This window comes from Saimiri boliviensis, chromosome 12 (genome assembly GCF_048565385.1).
Source record: "Saimiri boliviensis isolate mSaiBol1 chromosome 12, mSaiBol1.pri, whole genome shotgun sequence".
NCBI lineage: Eukaryota > Metazoa > Chordata > Mammalia > Primates > Cebidae > Saimiri > Saimiri boliviensis.
In genome coordinates, this window is record NC_133460.1 from 50,106,012 (window position 1) to 50,125,494 (window position 19,483).

The 19,483-nt window shown below is 39.4% G+C and overlaps 1 protein-coding gene and 1 non-coding gene across 3 annotated transcripts in view; one reads left to right on the forward strand and one right to left on the reverse strand.

Moving 5' to 3' along the window:
* The window catches only part of SGPL1 (sphingosine-1-phosphate lyase 1), a 61,620-nt gene that overhangs the window by 30,229 nt on the left and 11,908 nt on the right, over positions 1 to 19,483 (forward strand). For both annotated transcript variants that reach the window (XM_039478124.2, XM_074382353.1), the window contains exons 4-7: positions 4,646 to 4,713; positions 8,435 to 8,582; positions 11,636 to 11,712; positions 13,524 to 13,652. In XM_039478124.2, the coding sequence (XP_039334058.1) occupies positions 4,646 to 4,713; positions 8,435 to 8,582; positions 11,636 to 11,712; positions 13,524 to 13,652 (422 nt within the window). The remainder of the gene's footprint in view (positions 1 to 4,645; positions 4,714 to 8,434; positions 8,583 to 11,635; positions 11,713 to 13,523; positions 13,653 to 19,483) is intronic.
* LOC120367528 (U6 spliceosomal RNA) lies at positions 12,496 to 12,601 on the reverse strand. The gene has a single exon (XR_005581896.1). It is a non-coding gene; the product is annotated as a U6 spliceosomal RNA (small nuclear RNA).

The window sequence follows — 19,483 nt, forward strand, 5'->3', positions numbered from 1 at the left end:
CAGTATGTACATTCACATTATTATACAGGCATCACTACTACCAGAACTTTTTCATCACCCCACTGAAACTCCATTTTAATAACATCAGATAATGACTGCCCATTACTCTCTCCCCCATTCCCTGGCAGCCACCATTTATTGTACTGCCTTGTTTACAAATGTACTACCATTCAGAAGTGGTACATCTGTGAAACAAGGCTAAGCGTAGAGATCTGAAATTTATATTATACTGCTATGATTAGTATTAACTTTAGGTATTTACTTCTTTTTAAAACAAATTTTAAAATTATTTTAATTGGCAAATAAACATTGTTTATATTTATCATGTACAACCTGTTGTTTTGAAATGTGTATACATTGTGAAATGGCTAAATTGAGCAAGTTAACATGCATTATCTCCCATATTTTTTATTTTTTTTTGTGGCTACATATTTCTCATTTCAGTTCTGCAGCTCACTGTGCCATACATTTCACTTAACTAATAGTAGAGACACAGCCATCTTAGGTTCTGATAATTACTTACCTGATTCTAGTGGTCAGAAAGGAATATGCTGGCCTCTGAGAGGCCAATTTTCCATGAGAAAATTGTTAGTCATAGTATGCTGATGACATATGCCATCTAAATCCCTGTGGGCTGAACTCCAAGCCATTTGAGGTTTTTGTTTTGTTTTGTTTCGAGACAGTCTTACTCTGTCAGCCAGGCAGTAGTATGATCTCAGCTCACTGCAACCTCTGCCTCCTGGGTTCAAGCAATACTCCCTGCCTCAGCCTCCAGAGTAGCTGGGATTAGAGGTACCCACTACAATGCCTGGCTAATTTTTGTATTTTTAGTAGAGATGGGGTTTTGCCATGTCGGCCAGGCTGGTTTTGAATTCCTAACCTCAGGTGATCTGTCCACCTCAGCCTCCCAAAGTGCTAAGATTACAGGCGTGAGCTACTACATCTGGCCAAGTTGTTTTGTTTTTAAACATATATATATATAATATAAAACAAAAGCAGTACATATTCACTGTGGAAAAGTTGGACAATATGGGTAAATAAGAACAAAATTAAAATCTTACTACTGAAGGATACCACTGTTTGTTTCTCTCTTTCTATATCTGAATCCAGTTTGAATCATACAGAATATAATTTTTATAATAACAAATTGTTGGATATCTACAATTTTGTACAATTTAGCACATACACAGCACACTTTTATTTGGTAACTTCCAACTTGAATTTTAGACACAGATAAGAATGTCTTCCCTCGAGAGATCAGATATAATTTTGATAGAATATTCATTTTTTAGCATTTGCTCACTTGCCATGTGTTGCTGAACAATCAAGTTATTTTTAGTACACTGCACTAGAGGAGTCTGAAGTCTGGACTAGTGATGAATTTTGCTGATCTTCCAACTCTGAATCCCTCCTGAGGGAAGAGAGTAGTTCTGGAACAAAAGATGGAGCCTGAGATAGAGGAGAAGTGGGCAGTGGCATGAGCTGGGCAGGGGTTAGCAGCTCTCCAGGATGTTGCCGCTTCCTTATTTCTTCTCTGTGATGATCAGCTCACAGTTTATTACTTTTTACTTTAACACTGATTTTAACTGTGGATCGTCCATAGTTCACCAACAGAAATCAGCTTTATGTCATGGGAGGAGATGATAAACTCTCAGTTTCTTGTTGTGTCACCTTAGGTAACACCCTTTTAAGCTCTCTTAGCCTATTCCTTGCAATAAAATGATATCATAATAGCTGCTTTATCTAGTCACAGGTAATATGAGGACTGAATTGCATGTTTTGCATGAGTGGAATTTGTAAACTGTTAAGAACCATGCATTGTTCTTATACTGACATTTCCTATTTTGTTATCTTAAACTTTTTAAAATTAAAAAAAAATTAACAAATATTGTATATGTTTATGGTGTACAACGTGTTGTTTTAAAATACGCGTAAGTTGTGGAATGGTTCAATCAAACTAACATTACCTCATGTACCTTTTTAAATGGTGAGAACACTTAAAATCTACTTTCTTAGCGATCTTTAAGTATACAGCACATTTTTGTTTACTGTGTCACCATGATCTCTTGATCTTACTACTTCCATCTAACTGGAATGTTCTGTCCTTTTGACCATCTCCCAGTATTCCTTCTTCCACTTACCCTCAATCCCACTAAAAAATTCTAATTACTTTTCTTTCTGTACCCCTAGGGACTTTTGAGATAATCTTTTTAGGTGATAACCATGGGATCTTTTTATTTTTAGTTTCTTCATCTCTGATGCGGTATTCTGTTCTTTTTACCCTGTACCCTTTTTTTTCTCACAACTTCCACAAAATTAGTCTATTCTTTTATCCTCCGCTAGTCACATGACTATACTTCAGGACAGCTGGTTCAGTGTGCTGATTTTTAGATTTCTTTTTACCTCAATTACTTCATCAAATAAGGAAGCAGTTCTGAATCCGTACAGCTTTAACAGTTAGAAACAGTTGAATAACAAGAAGTTGAACTATCCAACATTAGATTATAGTAATTTGTTGGGCTATTACAACATTAAAAAATATGTTTAGAATTGTTAATAATGTAGAAAGTGCTATCAGTGAGGAGGATACAGTTATTTTACATTAAATAGGATTTCAGGTATGTATTACAGTGTGTAGAACATATGGCTGGAAGGAAATACTCCAGAATTTAAACAAAAAGTAACCACAAACAAGTGGGTTCAGTCCCTTTGTCTTACGATTAAGTCTGTGTCTTAGTTACCTGGTTTTGTCCCAGGTATTTACAGAATGTGGACTCTAGGGAGAGTTAGAGAAGGTTACAGGTGAATCAGAAACAGCTAGCAGAGATGCAGGCATGATGCAATGGATACAAAAAGCGGGCACAGACACATCCTGTGGTTGTTGAGTGAAGAGGGAGCTCCTTCTGGCCAGGAAAGTGAGAATTCCCAGATCTCCTAGGAATGCAGTTCAAGTTCATACTCAGTTCACACCTTGGATAAAAGCCAGGCCTAGATTCTTATAGACTCAAACAGGAAATTCCTATGGTGCATTTGAAACAGTATAGAATCCTAGGAATCCTGGACTGAAAATACAAAGACTTGAGTTAAATCTTTGCTTCATCACTGATTTTATCTGTGGCCTTAAGCAAGTTTTGATGCTTTGATCTTCCATTGGCTTTTATGTCACTTGTGGATGGTCTATAATGCCTCTGTGCCAGCATCAGAATACTGTTGTCAGAGTCAGTGGAGATATATTGAGTACGAATGCATTAGAAGGTCTATCAGTCTGTTTAGATGCTGCGTATTTATGATTATTATAATCAACAGGATTAGAATTCTCTATTTGTCGCATATACTGCCTGATAGTATGGACTCTGGCATCCACGATTTTTCAGACTTTTTTTTCTTTTTGTTGTTTCTGTCTCACTGTGTTGCCCAGACTGATCTCAAACTCCTGTGCTCAAGCAATCCTCCCACCTCCGCCTCCCAGAGTGCTGAGATTAGAGGTGTAAACCACTGTGCCCGGCCAGCATCCACGATTTTGAGGGCATTTGTAGGTCCAGAAAATGTTAGAATTTGCATTGAATGAGAGGGTGGACATAGATCCAGGAAAAACAAACTGGAAACAGGGGCTGGCCATTAGTCTTGGGGGAAAGAAGAGAAATGTTGAACATCTAGAAACCTTAGGAAGGTCAAGAATTCTGGAATACGTACATCATTTGACCTAGTAGTTCTGCTTCTGAGAGTTTATCCTGTAGGTGCACTTGTAAGTATGCAGTATGGTGTGTGTTAAAAGGTTACTTATTTCAGCATGATCTGTAGTAGCAAATATTAGAAACAACCTGTATGTCCATCATTAAGGGGCAGATTAAATAAATGTTGGCACATCCATATAATGTAATACTCTACAGCTATAAAAATTAGCGAGGGCCGGGTGCGGTGGCTCACACTTGTAATCCCAGCATTTTGGGAGGTCAAGGTGGGCAGCAGATCACAAGGTCAGGAGATCGAGACCATCCTGGCTAACACGGTGAAACACTGTCTCTGCTAAAAATACAAAAAATTAGGTGGCATGTGCCCGGAGTCTCAGCTACTTGGGAGGCTGAGACAGGAGAATCGCTTGAATCCGAGAGGCAGAGGTTGCAGTGAGCTGAGATTCTACCACTGTATTCCAGCCTGGATGATAGAGTGAGACTCAGTCTCAAAAAAAAAAAAAAAAAAAAAAAGAGGATGCACTGATCTTTAAGATAATACTCCTAAGTGGAAAAACAAGGTCTACTACAGTGCTAGAGTATGCTTTTTGTGCAAAAGAAGGTAGACAAATAAGTATAGCACGTGTATGCATAAAGAAACTCTGGAAGAGTGTACCAGAAACTAACAGTAGTGTTTACTTGGGGGTAGCATGAGGGTCAGGGGGATAGGTTTGAAAGAGGGAAACTTCACTGCTTTACTATATGTGAATGCGTTTGTATTTTTTAAATTTTGAATCATGTAAATACGGTACTTCACAAATTTAAATTTAAAAAGTTTTTTTTTGTTTTTTGAAGGAAAGCAATTCTTTGCAATTGGAGGCAAGTGAGGTTGCGGAAGGCACGTTGAATAGTTGCTATATACCAGGTCATATCTGGAAATTTATTTTAATAAGAAAACCATTTGTTTCTTACAGGTTTATGGTCAAGGTTTAAAAAGAAATGTTTTAAGCTCACTAGGAAGATGCCCATCATTGGTCGTAAGGTAAGTGGAATCTGTATATGTCATTTTTTTCCTCTCTTGAGCATCATACTTCTTTCTTCCTATTTACTGAACCTAATATTCTCAAAGTGGAGGGATGATTTTTTCCCCTTGCCTCAGGGGACACTTAGCAGTGTTTGGAGAAGTTTTCCATTGTCACAGCTAGGATGGAGTGGTGCTCTTGGCATGTAATGGATGGTGGCCAGAAATGCTGCTGAACATCCTACAATGTACAGGGCAGCCCCCCTGCCCCAACACAGAATTATCTGGCTGGAAATGTCAAAAGAGCCAAGGTTGAGAAACCCTGACTTAATGCTGTCTCCCAACATGAATGGCCAAAGGAGAGATGAGAAGCCTGTTAAGGAAGAATTTGAAATGAGAAGACTTGACTGTAGTGTTACGGTGCTTTGGAACAATATATGGCTGGCTGACTCGAGATATTTATCTAGGAGTTGGGTGCTCACAGGGTTTAGGTCGGGTCCGCAAATGTTTTCTGTAATGGGCTAGATATGAAACATTTTGGGCTCTGTAGGCCATATCGTGTCTGTTGCAACTCCTCACCTCTGCCCTTGTAGAGGGACGGCAGCAAGAGGTTCATGAATGAGCCTGGCTCTATTCCAGTGAAACTTTCTTTACGAATTCAGGAATGCCTTAGTAGGTTCCTGGCTGTAGTTTGCTGATCCCAAGTTGCACAGCGCTGTCACTTGCTCTTTGCACTTATCCGTATTATAGAATGTCCCCTTTGTTTCTTCCTCTTTGCCTCCACCCATGCTGAGGATAAGGTAGTCACCTCTGTGCCTCCCACAGGTTCTTTGTCACAGATGAAGATAAACAGGGCAGGCCCCTTGGCAAGCTCTCAGGAAGGCAGTTGAGTCCTTGGCATCTTCATCTCCTCCAGTGTCTTCCCCTCACCCTTCTTTGGTCTTTCCCAACTTTGTCTTCAAGTTTTCTTTCACTTTGGGCTTTCAGTTTTCTTTCCTGGCTATACCAGGGGTCTTTCGCTGACTCCTGACCTAAAAGGTTGCCAGTTATCTTTAGCCTTTGGCTGAAATCCAATCAGGCTGCTGTGCTAACCCTCCCAGAGATAATGTCTTCAGGTTCATTTCCTGTAGGGGAGTGGAAGCAATAAATGGAGTGGTGAAGGGGGATGTGAGCACAAAGGCTTCTGTTTGCTCTCCAAATTGTATTAATCCCTAAAAGTAAATCTAGCCCTTACAGAGTATAAGGGGTGGGAACAGGGAAGGTATTGTAGAAGATGGACTACAGCACAAATTACATTAGGATTTCCCCTTATTTCCTGCATTTTTTTTTCTTCTCACTTTATTCAGTATCCAGACTTTGAGACAAATAAATGCTAGGGTTCCAGAACCCATTCTTTAACTTATAAAGTAAATATCCTTAGCTTGCTAAGGGCTATCTGATTACCCTCTGTTTTTTCAGAAGCAGATTCCGAGGCTTAGAGACAAAAAGTTACGTGTGTGTGCACGCTCACGTGCATCTGTGTATATGTGTAGCCCTCTGTCATTTATTCACTTATCAACACATGTTTATTGAGCCACCTGCTCAGTGTCAAGTACTTTTCTGGGTGCTGGGGATATGGTGGTGAATAAGACCAAGTTCTTCCTCTCATGGAACTTACTTTTTAATTTTTTTAAGATGGAGTCTTGCTCTGTCGGCCAGGCTGGAGTGCAGTGATGTGATCTCGGCTCACTGCAACCTCTGCCTCCTGGGTTCAGGCGATTCTCCTGCCTCAGTCTCCTGAGTAGCTGGGATTACAGGTGTGCACAACCAAACCCGGCTAATTTTTGGTATTTTTAGTAGAGATGGGGTTTTACTATATTGGTCAGGCTGGTCTCAAACTCCTGACTTCATGATCTGCCTGCCTCAGCCTCTCAAAGTGCTGGGATTACAGGCATGAGCCACTGCGCCCAGCCAGAACTTACCATTTTAATAGGAAAGACAGAAAATAAATCAGTAAACAAATACATGAAATGTTATTTTGAAGTAAATGCTTTGAAGAAATTAAAATTGGGTACCGTAATATAGGCTTTGAGGCAAGAATTGGGAGTAAGGAAGTACTTGCTGTGCTTTCTAATATACCTCTGTCATTTGCTGTCTGTTTTATTTTATGGTAATAGCATATTCTATGTATGGAAGCTAAGCTTTCATAGCCTGTTCTGTTTATGTGAATTAATTTTTAAATTTACAACTTAAAAAATATCTTCATGCCCATAGCATGCCCGGGAATTGCCCAGGAGTGTAGCCTCTGCTTTCTGCTAGTGCAGGCCTGTTAGACTATTTGCAGGTGTGCTCAAAAGAGTGGCTTACCCTGCGGTTTCATCAAGGGCCATATCTAAGAACATCTCTTTCTTCTAATCATTCATGGCTAGAGATGAGAAAAATCTTAGTGTGGAGTGAGTTCTTGAGTTCTTTAGCAAATATATTGCTGAAACAGTAGCACTGTGACATGAACAAGTTGTGACATGTAGCGTCTCTCCCCAAACCTACTAACCAAGAGTCTTCTGCTTTAAGTCTAAGGCCCTACCCTTCTGCCTCTTTACTCTGCTCTTTTTTTTCCTCAGCACTTTTTGCTACCTGACTAACTTGCCGTCTCTCCTGCTGAAAATAAACTTCATGAGGACAGGAAGTAATTTTTAGTTTTTTTTTTTTTTTTTTCCTGTGTTCTCTACTGCTTAAAAGTTTGTTTTGTTCACTGTGTATCCCCGGCCTGCATATTTGTTGAGTAAAAGAAAATGGCTTAGAAGGTATTGCTTTGAGGATGGAAGAGAAGAGAATCATAGTTAATAAATGGCATAGCAGAAGGGACCTTAGCTCCTCCTAACATTTTGGGGTCAGATGGTACAAGCTTAAGGAGATACGTTGGAGCCTTCCTGGCAATTCTTAGAATGCTTTGTGCTTGTATTGTATGGGGCCTCCAAATTCCTGGTGTGCTGTGTGCATGTCTGTTGAAGGAGCTCAGCACTTGCACAAGGACCAGAATGCCTTTTATTGCAGCATGGCCAGTTTGTAACTTTGATTGTTTTACACACATACTGTAGTTGCTGCCAAGGCAGGATCAAAGTCCAAATATTGCCCTCAGGGATGTGCTGACTTTAGCAATGCAAACCAAGTGAAGTGGCAGTGATATCAGCATGGCAGAGAAATGGGTTAAGGGGAAATTGGGTGCATTTTTTTTTTTTTTTTTTTTTTTTTGAGACAGAGTCTTGCTCTGTTGCCCAGGCTGGATGGAGTATAGTGGTGTGATCTCTGCTCACTGCAATCTCCACCTCCTGGGTTCAAGTGTTTCTCGTGCCTCAGCCTCCCGAGTAACTCGGATTACAGGCACCTTACACCATGCCTAATTTTTGTATTTTTAGTTGGAGTTTCACCATGTTGGCCAGGCTGGTCTCTACCTCCTGACCTCAAGCAGTCCACCCACCTTGGCCTCCTGAAAAGCTGTGATAACAGGCATGAGCCACCGCGCCCGGCTGAGTGCATCTTTGACCTTTAGAGAGAAGCTTCACTTTTCAGATTTTTAAGAGGCTGTTGTACATGCCAGAAAGTAGCTGACCAGTCAAAATAGCACCATATATCTTTAAGAAAAATGTTATCTAGTTACTTGTGCAGTGCCCAGCGTTTAAGCAGTTGCTTAAATGTCATAATGGTTCTGCTGTCTCTACTGTACTCTTGCATCTCATTAACTTTGTCTTTCTTACCTTTGGAGATTCAAGACAAGTTGAACAAGACCAAGGAGGATATTAACAAGAACATGTCATTCATGAAAGTGGACAAAGAGTATGTGAAAGCTTTGCCCTCCCAGGGTCTGAGCTCATCTGCAGTTTTGGAGAAACTTAAAGAGTACAGCTCTATGGGTATGATGCTTGGCATATACATGCTCTCTGCTTCCTTAAAACAACGGGTTTTGTCATTGTTTAATGTACACATAGGTTAAGAATAACTCATCGTTGGTTCTTACATGTTTAGGAGGGTCTACTCTCTGTTTCACAGGTTGTATTTCATATTTTAAAAATTATGTTTAGATTCATTCTTCATCCATAAAGCAAGCACATCTCAGAGATAGTGGAACTTTGCTTTATTTCCTTTTGTAAGCATGACTGAAACAAATATGTTTGTGTTTAAGAAGAGAGAATATCAGGCCGGGCGCGGTGGCTCAAGCCTGTAATCCCAACACTTTAGGAGGCCGAGGCAGGTGTATCACGAGGTCAAGAGATCGAGACCATCCTGGTCAACAAGGTGAAACCTCTGTCTCTACTAAAAATACAAAAATTAGCTGGGCATGGTGGCGCGCACCTGTATTCCCAGCTACTCAGGAGGCTAAGGCAGGAGAATTGCTTGAACCCAGGTGACGGAGGCTGTGGTGAGCTGAGATCGTGCCATTGCACTCCAGCCTGGGTAACAAGAGCAAAACTCCATCTCAAAAAAAAAAAAAAAAAAAAAGAAGAGAGAATATCAGATATGAAATACAGATTCACGTAAAAATGTGAAATACGCATAAAGGCACAAAGAAAAATAAGTCACTATAATTCCATCATCAGAGATAAAGAGATGGTATATATCTATATGCATGTAGCTACAGGTAGATCTGTCTGTATAGGTTCACATCTATCTTTATCTGTATATCTATCTGTTTCTGAGAATGCTGATAGTGTTTGTGTGTGTTTATACACGTATATGCATGAGCACCTACGTGATAGATAATACACCAGATAGCTTGGTGGGCTTAAGAGCATAACCCAGGAATGAGCCTGGATTCAAATTCTTGGTTTACCACTTAAAGTATGCCTTTGGTGAATTACTTAACTTGTGTATGTCACAGTTCCTGTATCTTTACAATGGGAATAGTAACATCAGTACAGTACTTATCTGAAAAGGTTAAATGAAATCATACATGTGTAAATGTTTTATAGTGCCTGGCATATAGTAAGTGTTCAGTAAATGTTAACCATTATTGCTATTAACTCAAACAGATTCATGTTTGTTACTGATTAAGATCATATTACAAGTACTTTTAAAAAATAAGCTTTTTAGTTTGACATAATTTTATATTTATAGAAAAGTAGCAAAGATGATAGAGATTTCCATATACCCTTCACTCAGCTTCTCATGATGTTACCATCCTCTATAACCATGGTACGTTTATCAAAACTAAAAAATTAATATTGATACAGTGCTATTAACTACGCTACAAATTCTGTTGCTAGTTCATCAGGATTTTTTTGTTTTGTTTTGTTTTAAACTGTTCTTTTTTATATTCTAGGAGCCAATCCAGGATATCATGTTGCATTTTGACAAATACCCTTAATTTTTATTTTTTGAGGCAGAGTCTCACTCTGTCACCCAGGCTGGAATGCAGTGGTGCGATCTTGGCTCACGGCAACTTCTGCCTCCCAGGCTTTAGCGATTCTTAGGCCTCTGCCTTCCAAGTAGCTGGGATTACAAGTGTGCGCCACCATACCCAGCTAATTTTTTTGTGTTATTAGTAGAGATGGGGTTTCGCCATGTTGCCCAGGCTGGTCTTGAACTCCTGAACTCAGGTGATCTGCCTGCCTTGGCCTCCCAAAGTGCTAGGATTACAGGTGTGAGCCAGTGTGCCCGGCCTTGACAAATACCTTTATAATTTCTAAGTGACATGTGTTGAGGTCTTGACGTTGGATAGTACGAAATTTGATATAGTCTAGGATGTAGATGAATAAAGCAGGGGTTAGCACCCTAAAACCTGTGTGTTGAAGATTTCCATGATTATGAGAGCTGGTTGCCACCACCATATTGCCTTCTTCAGTGTTTAAGTCACTGTCCATTGCTGTGTTCTCTAGCATCAGTAAAAGAACAGGAAACGAAACCAGATAACTTATTTTTGAAAGGCTGGTGACCTCTGGTCTGAAGATGTGCATGCTACAGAGCAGTGTCCTCTAAGGAAAGAGTGAAAGTCAAATGGGCAGCAAGCCAGAGGTTGGCAGATTGCTGTGTGAATGAGTTTGTTTGTATATTTACCACTCAGTTTTCTGTTCTCAAAAGCTGAAGATCTTTGCTTTGGAGAGTCTGTGGCTCCATGCAGTTTTTAGTTAGTGTGTTACTGTAATAGCTTTCTCACTACCCACTTTCAATAGGGCACAGCTGCATTGTAGCAGAAGGACCTGAGACACCCACATCAGCAGATCTATGGATAAAATGAATGTCTCCCGGGGAGAGAGGAAAGTGGAAAGTCAGATCTTATATTCTAGTCAGGAACTTCACTTTTCTTTCAACACTGGGACAAAGGAGGTCTATCCCAATGTTGCCTGTGTTCCTGATTTTGAATGCTACAGCATGTGCTGCTGGAAGCAGGTAGCTAGTTCTGTGTGGGTTTCCAGGTTTGGCTGAAGGGAGTGGCCTCTGAGACCAGGGTGCTCATGGTTTATACCTCATTGTGGTTTGTTTTCTCGTTTTGTCTCTGATGATAGTGTGCTGAAATTTCATACTTCTCGTCTTGCTTTTTCTGCCAACTCTTCCCATTAACAGTTCTCAGAATTCCTAGGACTGGTTAGGAAGGGAGAGAAGAAGGAAGCTATTGCAGAAAAAGGTCACTCCAAAGCCATACAGAGAACAGAAAATAAGTATAGACCAAGGAAAATGTTTCTGGTATTAGAAGGCAGTTGAAGATGAGGAAAATGTTATTATCGGACTGTTTTTATTGTACCTAAATGCTACTAATGTCTTTTTCACATTGCTGATAGTAATTATTTTTTATCTTTATTGGGCTGTTTATTGAACTTTTTTCTATTTACTATAAGAATGCGGTTGGGTTTCCACTCAACTTTTTTTTTCTTTTGTACCCAGAGAGGTTTCTTCCTGTTTGTTCTTTATTAGAACCTGTCTTCCCAGAGATTCCTGCTTACTGACCCAGTAATCTTACCTTTCTCTGCAGATGCCTTCTGGCAAGAGGGGAGAGCCTCTGGAACCGTGTACAGTGGGGAGGAGAAGCTCACTGAGCTCCTTGTAAAGGTGAGCATCCAGTTCTTGAGGGAAACCTGTGAGATCTGTGCCAGTTTACATGACCTCCTTTTTTCTCCTTACTTTTGTAATTAGAAAAATTACTTAAGGAAAGCTTATTGTTACAATAAAACCATGAAAGTTTCTCTTCACCCAGACATAAGCAAATATGTATGATATTATCAAAGACATCTTCAGTCTGTAAAGTAGTAAAATGTTATTTAGGTTTTCAGGCTTCAAAAATGTCCTATGTAGAAGGCAGATTACTAGGGAAGGTAGGTCTGTTAGATGAGATTTTTTTATGGTGAGACAGATTTTGTTTGGTAAGAAGAGATAAGGAAACTCTCATAATTTTCTCAAATCATGTGACCCAAGATGAGCAGTGATCTCACATGTACTTCAAATAATTTTCATTGTTAGCTTCTTTCATTTCTAATCAAATTTATTTTTATTTTATTTTTTTAGAGTCAAAATCTCACTCTGGTCACACAGGCTGCAGTAGAGTGGTGTTATCGTGGCTCACTTCCTTGAAGCCTTGACCTCTTGAGCTTAAATGATCCTCCCACCTCAGCCTCTTGAGTACTTGGGACTACAGGAGTGCACCACTATGCCCAGCTAATTTTTGTATTTTTTTTTTTTTGGTAGAGAGAGGGTCTCACTGTATTGCCCAGGCTGGTCTTGAACTCCTAGCCTCAAACAATCCTCCTGCCTTGGCCTCTGAAAGTGTTGGGATTACAGGTGTGAACGGCTGCACTCAGCCCTCACATTTATTTTTATTTATTTATTTTATTTTTTAAAAATATGGAACGCTTCACAAATTTGCGTGTCATCCTTGCGCAGGGGCCATGCTAATCTTCTCTGTATCGTTCCAGTTTTAGTATGTGTGCTGCCAAAGGAGCACCTCACATTTATTTTTGAAAGTCCACTTCATCATATAAAATTGGGGTTGTACTGATGATCTCTAACATCTTTGTGTTTATTATAAATATGAAACTACTTATACTTTACTAAATAAATATGATAGGTTTTGCATAGCTTGGTGTAATGCTCTGATCTGTGCTTAAAATCTTTCAGTAGCTTTTCATCATCTATAAGGATGAAACAGGTTCTTATGCAGCAGAGAATACAAGTGTCTTCATGAGCCAACTCCCACGTATTTTTTCTCAACTACTACTCTTTATTTCCCACATAAACCTTAATTCTGCCTTTTCTCTTTACTGAATGTGTCATGCTCTCATCATGTTGTTTTCCTTCCCTTCCATCATTCCTCTTGTTCTAAATGATGATTACCCTCATCTCTCAAAGTTCCAGTCAGTGGACACCTCTAGACCACTCAGGATGTTAGTTGTTCCCTCTTCAGGGTCCTTTAACACTCTGCACACAAATCTGGTATTGCAGTCGATAACAGCTGCTTTTTGCCAGACACTCTGCTAAGTTCTTCACAAGCATTATGTTATTATTGCTAGAACACTAGAAGATAGCTACCATAACTTCTTCTGCATATGAAGAAACAACCTTGGATTATTTGACCTACACAGCTGAAAGTGATAGGCAAAGCTAAGATTTCTTGCTGGGTCTGTTTGGTGTTATAGTCTGCTCTTTTAACCATGTTTATACTTCTTTCCTTACTGCATTGTAAAATTATTAATTTACATGTCTGTCTTCTCCACTATGTTTTGATCTTTTTTAGGTTGAGGAATATATCTTACCTTTTTTTCTAGTTCCTATCATTGTGCCTAATACTTAGAAACTCTTTAGTGTGTGATTCTTTGTCCCGTATAGTGTAATAGTTTAATCTCACATCTGCTTGCATTTCTTTGCAGGCTTATGGAGATTTTGCATGGAGTAACCCCCTGCATCCAGATATCTTCCCAGGATTACGCAAGATAGAGGCTGAAGTTGTGAGGATAGCTTGCTCCCTGTTCAATGGGGGACCAGATTCGTGTGGATGTGTAAGTATATGCAAGTGGCATCCAATAGCCTTATTTTTTAGGTTAAAATAGAGGAGTTTATTAAAAATATTTTACCCTACAAGTAATATTTGATCATTGTAGAAAGATCATCTTACTACTCAAGGAATATTTGATCATTATAGAGAGAGCCTAATTAACTGCAGTTTTAAATGTTGCTTGTAATTTTGTAACCCAGAGAATGTCAACATTTGGTATATATTCTTATAGATATTTTTCTCTTCACCTTTTTATTTTGAAAAACTTTGAATCTACATTCAATTGCTAGGATGGGTTAAAGAACACCTTAGATTCATTGAATGTAAATATGTTGCCATATCTGCTCTCTACACACCTTCCCTCCCTACCCCCTTCTTTGCTTATCCCCCACCGGCACTCCTACCATCCCCCTATTTATCTATGTATACTTTTGTTGAGCCATCCAGCAGTGTTTTTACTATACTTCCGGTTTTACCTGAGCCAAAGTTTAGTTTATTATTTTGCTGTAAACTGAACCTCATTTAGTTGGTGTTAGGAATCTAAAAAGCAAGAAGACATCATTCTATTTAAAGAAACACATGAGAATTCCTTGTTTTACCTGTTCTTTCAAGTAGATGGTTGTTAGTTTTCCTAAACATCTGTTTAGATCTGTTGTCTTTAGAAAGAACTAAACCTCAGGTTATGTAGGATAGATAGATTTAATTCAGTATGCTGTAATGGTGTCCTAGAGGTGCTAATCCTATTAGATACTCATGATAAAGACTGCAGATTTAATTATTGAAGGGTCCATTTGAAGGCAAGGACACCTAATAGTTTAGTTTAGTTTAGTTTTTTCCCCCAGGAAGCATTGTTTTTGTTTTGTTTTTCTAATGTGTTGGCACCATGAAAATCATCATGTTCAGATATTCAGAAGTAATAAAAGTGATGTTCCTGTCATTCATTTTCAAAACAAAATAATCAAACTGTTAAAAAACAGAACCACCTATAATATAGTAGCAGTTTTCCTTAGAGTATTGAGGTGAACAGGGTGACTTTCAGAGGGAAGATTATAATGTACTCACAATATATTCTCCTGTGCCCTTAGATTCTTGAAGAACTTGTAAGAGGCCACAGAGTAACAGCCACAGAACAGTTTGGCCTTATCTGGTAAATTTGAAGATACATGTATCTTATGACCCAGAAATTCTGCTACTCCGGACATACTCTAGAAAAATTAGTACACGTTTATATCAGGGTATATGGACATTTATATTCATAGCAGTGGGCCGGGCACAGTGGTTCATGCCTGTAATCCCAGCACTTTGGGAGGCCAAGGCAGGTGGATGGCAGATCACAGGTTAGGAGTTCGAGACTAGCCTGGCTAATATGGTGAAACCCCGTCTCTACTAAAAATAGAAAAGTTAGTCGTTCGTGGTAGTAGGTGCCTGTAGTCCCAGCTACTCAGGAGGCCGAGGCAGGAGGATTACTTGAACCCGGGAGGCAGAGGTTTTAGTGAACCTAGATCGCCATTGCACCCCAGCCTGAGCGACGTGGTGAGACTGTCTCACAGATACAAACATATATACATATATATATATATATTCATAGCAATGTTATTTGTGATAGCTCAAAACTGGAAATAATTCAAATGCCTATACACAGTACACAGATGAATAAATTGTGGAATGCTGTGTGTGCCTTAATCCATTGTAGCTGTTATTCAGATTGATGCTCAAATTATTTCATCCATCTTCGGCTGGTGAGAACATCTTCGTATTGGCTCCTAAGTCCATTTGCATGACCCAAGTAATCTTTGAAAGCCTTTTCTTTCTTTCCTTTTTTTTTTTTTTGACAAAATATTCCATGTTCGCTGCCCATTTCCTGCTCCAGGCCTACAATCAGCCATTTGTCCAAGGAGCCCTGGTTCATTTAAAACTAGGTAAAATAAGTACATAGTTCCAAAGTCACATTTATGGAATAAGATGCAAAAAAAATAAAAATAAAAAATAAAAAAATTAACCAGAATGCAGTCCAGAGAGACAAAGAAATAGAAAGTATGAAAGAAATGTTAAGAGATGCAAAGGATAGAATAAGAAGGCTAACACACATCTAATTGGTGTTTGAGAGCAGCCAGAGAACATAGATAACCTACAGAGGCATAACTGTTATTCTCAATAGCAACAATGGCTGGGGCAGGTGGGGTTAGATGAAAGCTTGGCTGTAAATTAAAAATTGTTGGAGCCTGATGATAAGTAGAAGCCCATTGGGCTTTTAAATTTTATTTACTATAATTTCATTCTTAAGAATTCTGTTTTGTAGTTCTCCTTTTATTTATTTATTTTTTTTCTTTTTCGAAACAGGGTCCCACTCTGTCGCTCAGGCCAGGGTGCAGTGGTGTGATCTTAGCTCACTGCAGCCTTGACCTCCCTGGGCTCAAGTGATCCTCCACCTCAGCCCCCCAGAGTAGCTGGGACTATAGGCATGCACCACCACACCTCACTAATGTTTGTATTTTTGGTAGAGACAGGGTTTCACCATGTTGCTCAGGCTGGTTTTAACTCTGACCTCAAGTGATCTGCCTGCCTTGGCTTTCAAAGTGCTGGGATTACACGTGTGAGCCACCACACCATCTTTTTTTTTGAAATCTGCTTGGTTGTCTTTTTATGGTTCCTTTCCTTGGCTTAAATTTTGTTTACTTAAATATATTACACATAAATATTTTGTCCTCTGTGTCTGATAATTCCAATATCCATGAGCCTTACGTGTTTGGTTCTGCTGGCTTCAGTCATGGTTCCTTGTTTCCTTATATTTGTGATTGTTTTAATATGAGCCGCTCATTTTTCTGGGAACCTAGGGTGTCTTTGAGGCCTAGATTGAAGTTAAGTCTGGAAGTTCTCTTCTTCCAGAGAAGATTTGTCATACTTTTGTGAGTTGCTGGGGATTGCCACCACACTGGAACCAAATTAAGCCAAATTCTTAACTTGTCGTTTTGTTCCACAGAGGTAGTGTGAATTCTGACCACAGACTCACATGAAGACTTCGTTGTTTCACATTCTTGAAAGATTCTTATTTTTCTTTACTTGAACATCAGGGTTGAGAAAACAGTTTTCCTTTTCTTTCCTCTTTTGCATTAGTGGGATTTATTTCTTGTACACTTAAGAGTCTAATTTTTTCTAGCCATCTCCTGTTGGACTTCTTACCTTGGGCAATCTCTAAATGTATCTTCTGGTCCATCCTTTGCTCACCTGTCAGTGTAGGAGTTTGAAGTCTGTAGGGGTTGCTGCTGCCCTCAGAGTGAAAGCTAGTTTTGGTGTTCTCTTATCTTGCAGGATTCTTGATTTTGTTTTGTTTGGGGGTTTTGTAAGTTTCTTTATGTTAGCTTAATGATGGGTTTAAATTTTTTGTTTTTTGATGTTTCATCAAGTTTTTTAGTTATTCAGTTAGGAGGGTTGCTCAAGGTATATAATCTATATATTGCTGAAAATAGAAGTTCCGTAACTGTTTTTTCCTTGTGACAGAGCTTTGTATATTTGAAAGCCCCTTTCTCCCTGAATCTTCTCTTCCCCGAATTTTTCTGGGTTACTCTGCTGCTCAGATGATTTCACAGCTGTCCAGCCATCAAAGTCATTCTCTGAATGCCTTTCGGTTGTCTCTGGCTTGACTGAACATGGTTCTCTATGTGTGGAGTGGCACTGATCTTTCAGTCTCTCTATCTTTTTAATCTGGGTTCACTAAACTTATCTCAGACCTTTTCCTTGAAGTCAGCATTTTTATTCTCGGCAATGTTTATTTTATTTCTCGCTATTCCTAATGTTTTTATTAGTTCTATGTGGATGCTACTGGCTTTTTTTTTTTCTTTTTTCTTTTTTTAGGTCTGTAGCTCATTCTGTTGTTTCATAGTCTAGGCTTTGAACTCTTTGTTTTTTTCTTAAATTCATGTTCTCATGATATTTTCCTATAGTGAGAGAGTTGTAAGGAGTTTCCTTCTGCCTCTTAGCTTGTTTTCTTCTGAGGTGGGCTTTTATTTTGCATGCTACGTGCTGCCTTTTCCCTTCCCTTTCAGTATGTTTGCATAGTTGCCTTGCCATTTTCTGTCATCCTGGGGTGGCATTCTCCAGACCTTGTTTGTTCTTACGCACTGTGGGCGCTGCTTGTCTGAGACCATTTGGTGGGGGACAAAGTCAGCCAAAGCTTTGTTCTGTCTGTAAGAGAATATATGGGTCTGTTCTGAGATTCTCTTAAAAATTACCTATCAGAGTTCACTCTCTTATTTGGAAGAGATAATACTCTTTGAGCTCTGATTATTTATTTAATTCACTTAAGTCTTCGCTCTAAAGAGCCAGTCCTGATGTTCTGTCTCCCATTTTGCTCATTTCTCCCTAGCAGCCATGTTTACCACTCACTCATGAGAAGAGGAAGAAGATAAGGAAACCCCCTCAGCTTGCCTCTCTGCAGGTTTGGGGGGGTCTAAAGGAAAATTCTCAGAACTTTGCTGACTTTGCAGTACAGTTTCAGGGGCTGATTAGAAACTAGTGTTTTGTTTACTTCTGCTTTCTGTTGCCTCTCTCTCTGTGTCTCTCTCTCTCTCCCCCCCCTCCCTCCCTCCCTCTCTCTCCCTCTCCCTCCCCCCCTTTTCTTTCTTTTCTTTTCTTTCTTTCTCTTTCCCAATACTTGAAGTTTATTGCATTAGATTATTTCTCTTTCCTTGTTTGGTGGTGGTTGTAGGTTTTGACTCTTTTCTCCCACTGCCGCCACCTTTTTTTTTTTTTTTTTAAATTCCCATCTTACTCCAGAAGTCCTGGCCTAAGTTTTTTTTTGTATTGCTGCAATTAAACCTTGTCTCTGTTATTATGACCTTCATCAGCACATGTGTCAGGGATCAGGAGAAGGATGGCGTGATTCCCAGGCTCTTCTAATATTTAGACTTTTATAAGATAACCAATCAGCATTGTTATTGTCTTTTTCCCTCTCCTGCTTCGTCTCCCGCACTCCTTCCTTTGCTTCTTATTTCTCTCTCTGGATGAGTTGCTTTTGCTGAAGAAAGAGTTCAGTGTTCAGAGTGGGAAGCAAGAAGACAAGGTCAAATGGCTGGGCAGTCTTTAGGTTATTCCTAGCTGAGAGCTGTAAGCTCTTCTCATTCTTTGTTCTTCAACCTTAAAGTATCTTTCCTTCTATTAACTGTGTTTGTCTCAGTCACAATGATAGAGATAACTTCACATACTGAAAGAAATTAGGTTACCATGTGAAACATTCTTCTTGTCTTGCGCTCGTATCATCAGACCCAAACAGCCTCCGAGAGAAAATTTTCCAACTAGATGGTATTCTCTTGTTTTCTGAAATACATACTATATGTTAAAGTGAGAGTTTTTATACATGTTGAAAGAAGTTGAATAACATAACAAGTAGTTACTGAGGCCTCCATTTTCTTATTTCACAGTTAAAATTTCTGTTTTTTTCTTTGAGTATAGAAGGTAGAAAGAAGTGGAATTTGTCTTGCTTAGGATTGAAAACAAAACAATAAAAAAAAATAAGTGGAAGAGTAAAGAGTAATACAGTTTTAAAACACAGAATCAGAAATAAAACTTAAAAGTAGAATTTAGGGCCAGGCGTGGTGACTCACACTTGTAGTTCCAGCACTGTGGAAGGCTGAGGCAAGTGAATCACTCGAACCCAGGAATTCGAGACTAGCCTGGGCAACTTGCTGAAACCCTGTCTCTGCAAAAAACACAAAAGTTAGCCAGGCATGGTGGTGTGTACCTGTAGTCCCAGCTACTCTGGGGGGCTGAGGCGGGAGAATCTCTTGGGCCTGGGAAGTGGAGATTGAAGTGAGCTGAGATCACACTATGACACTCCAG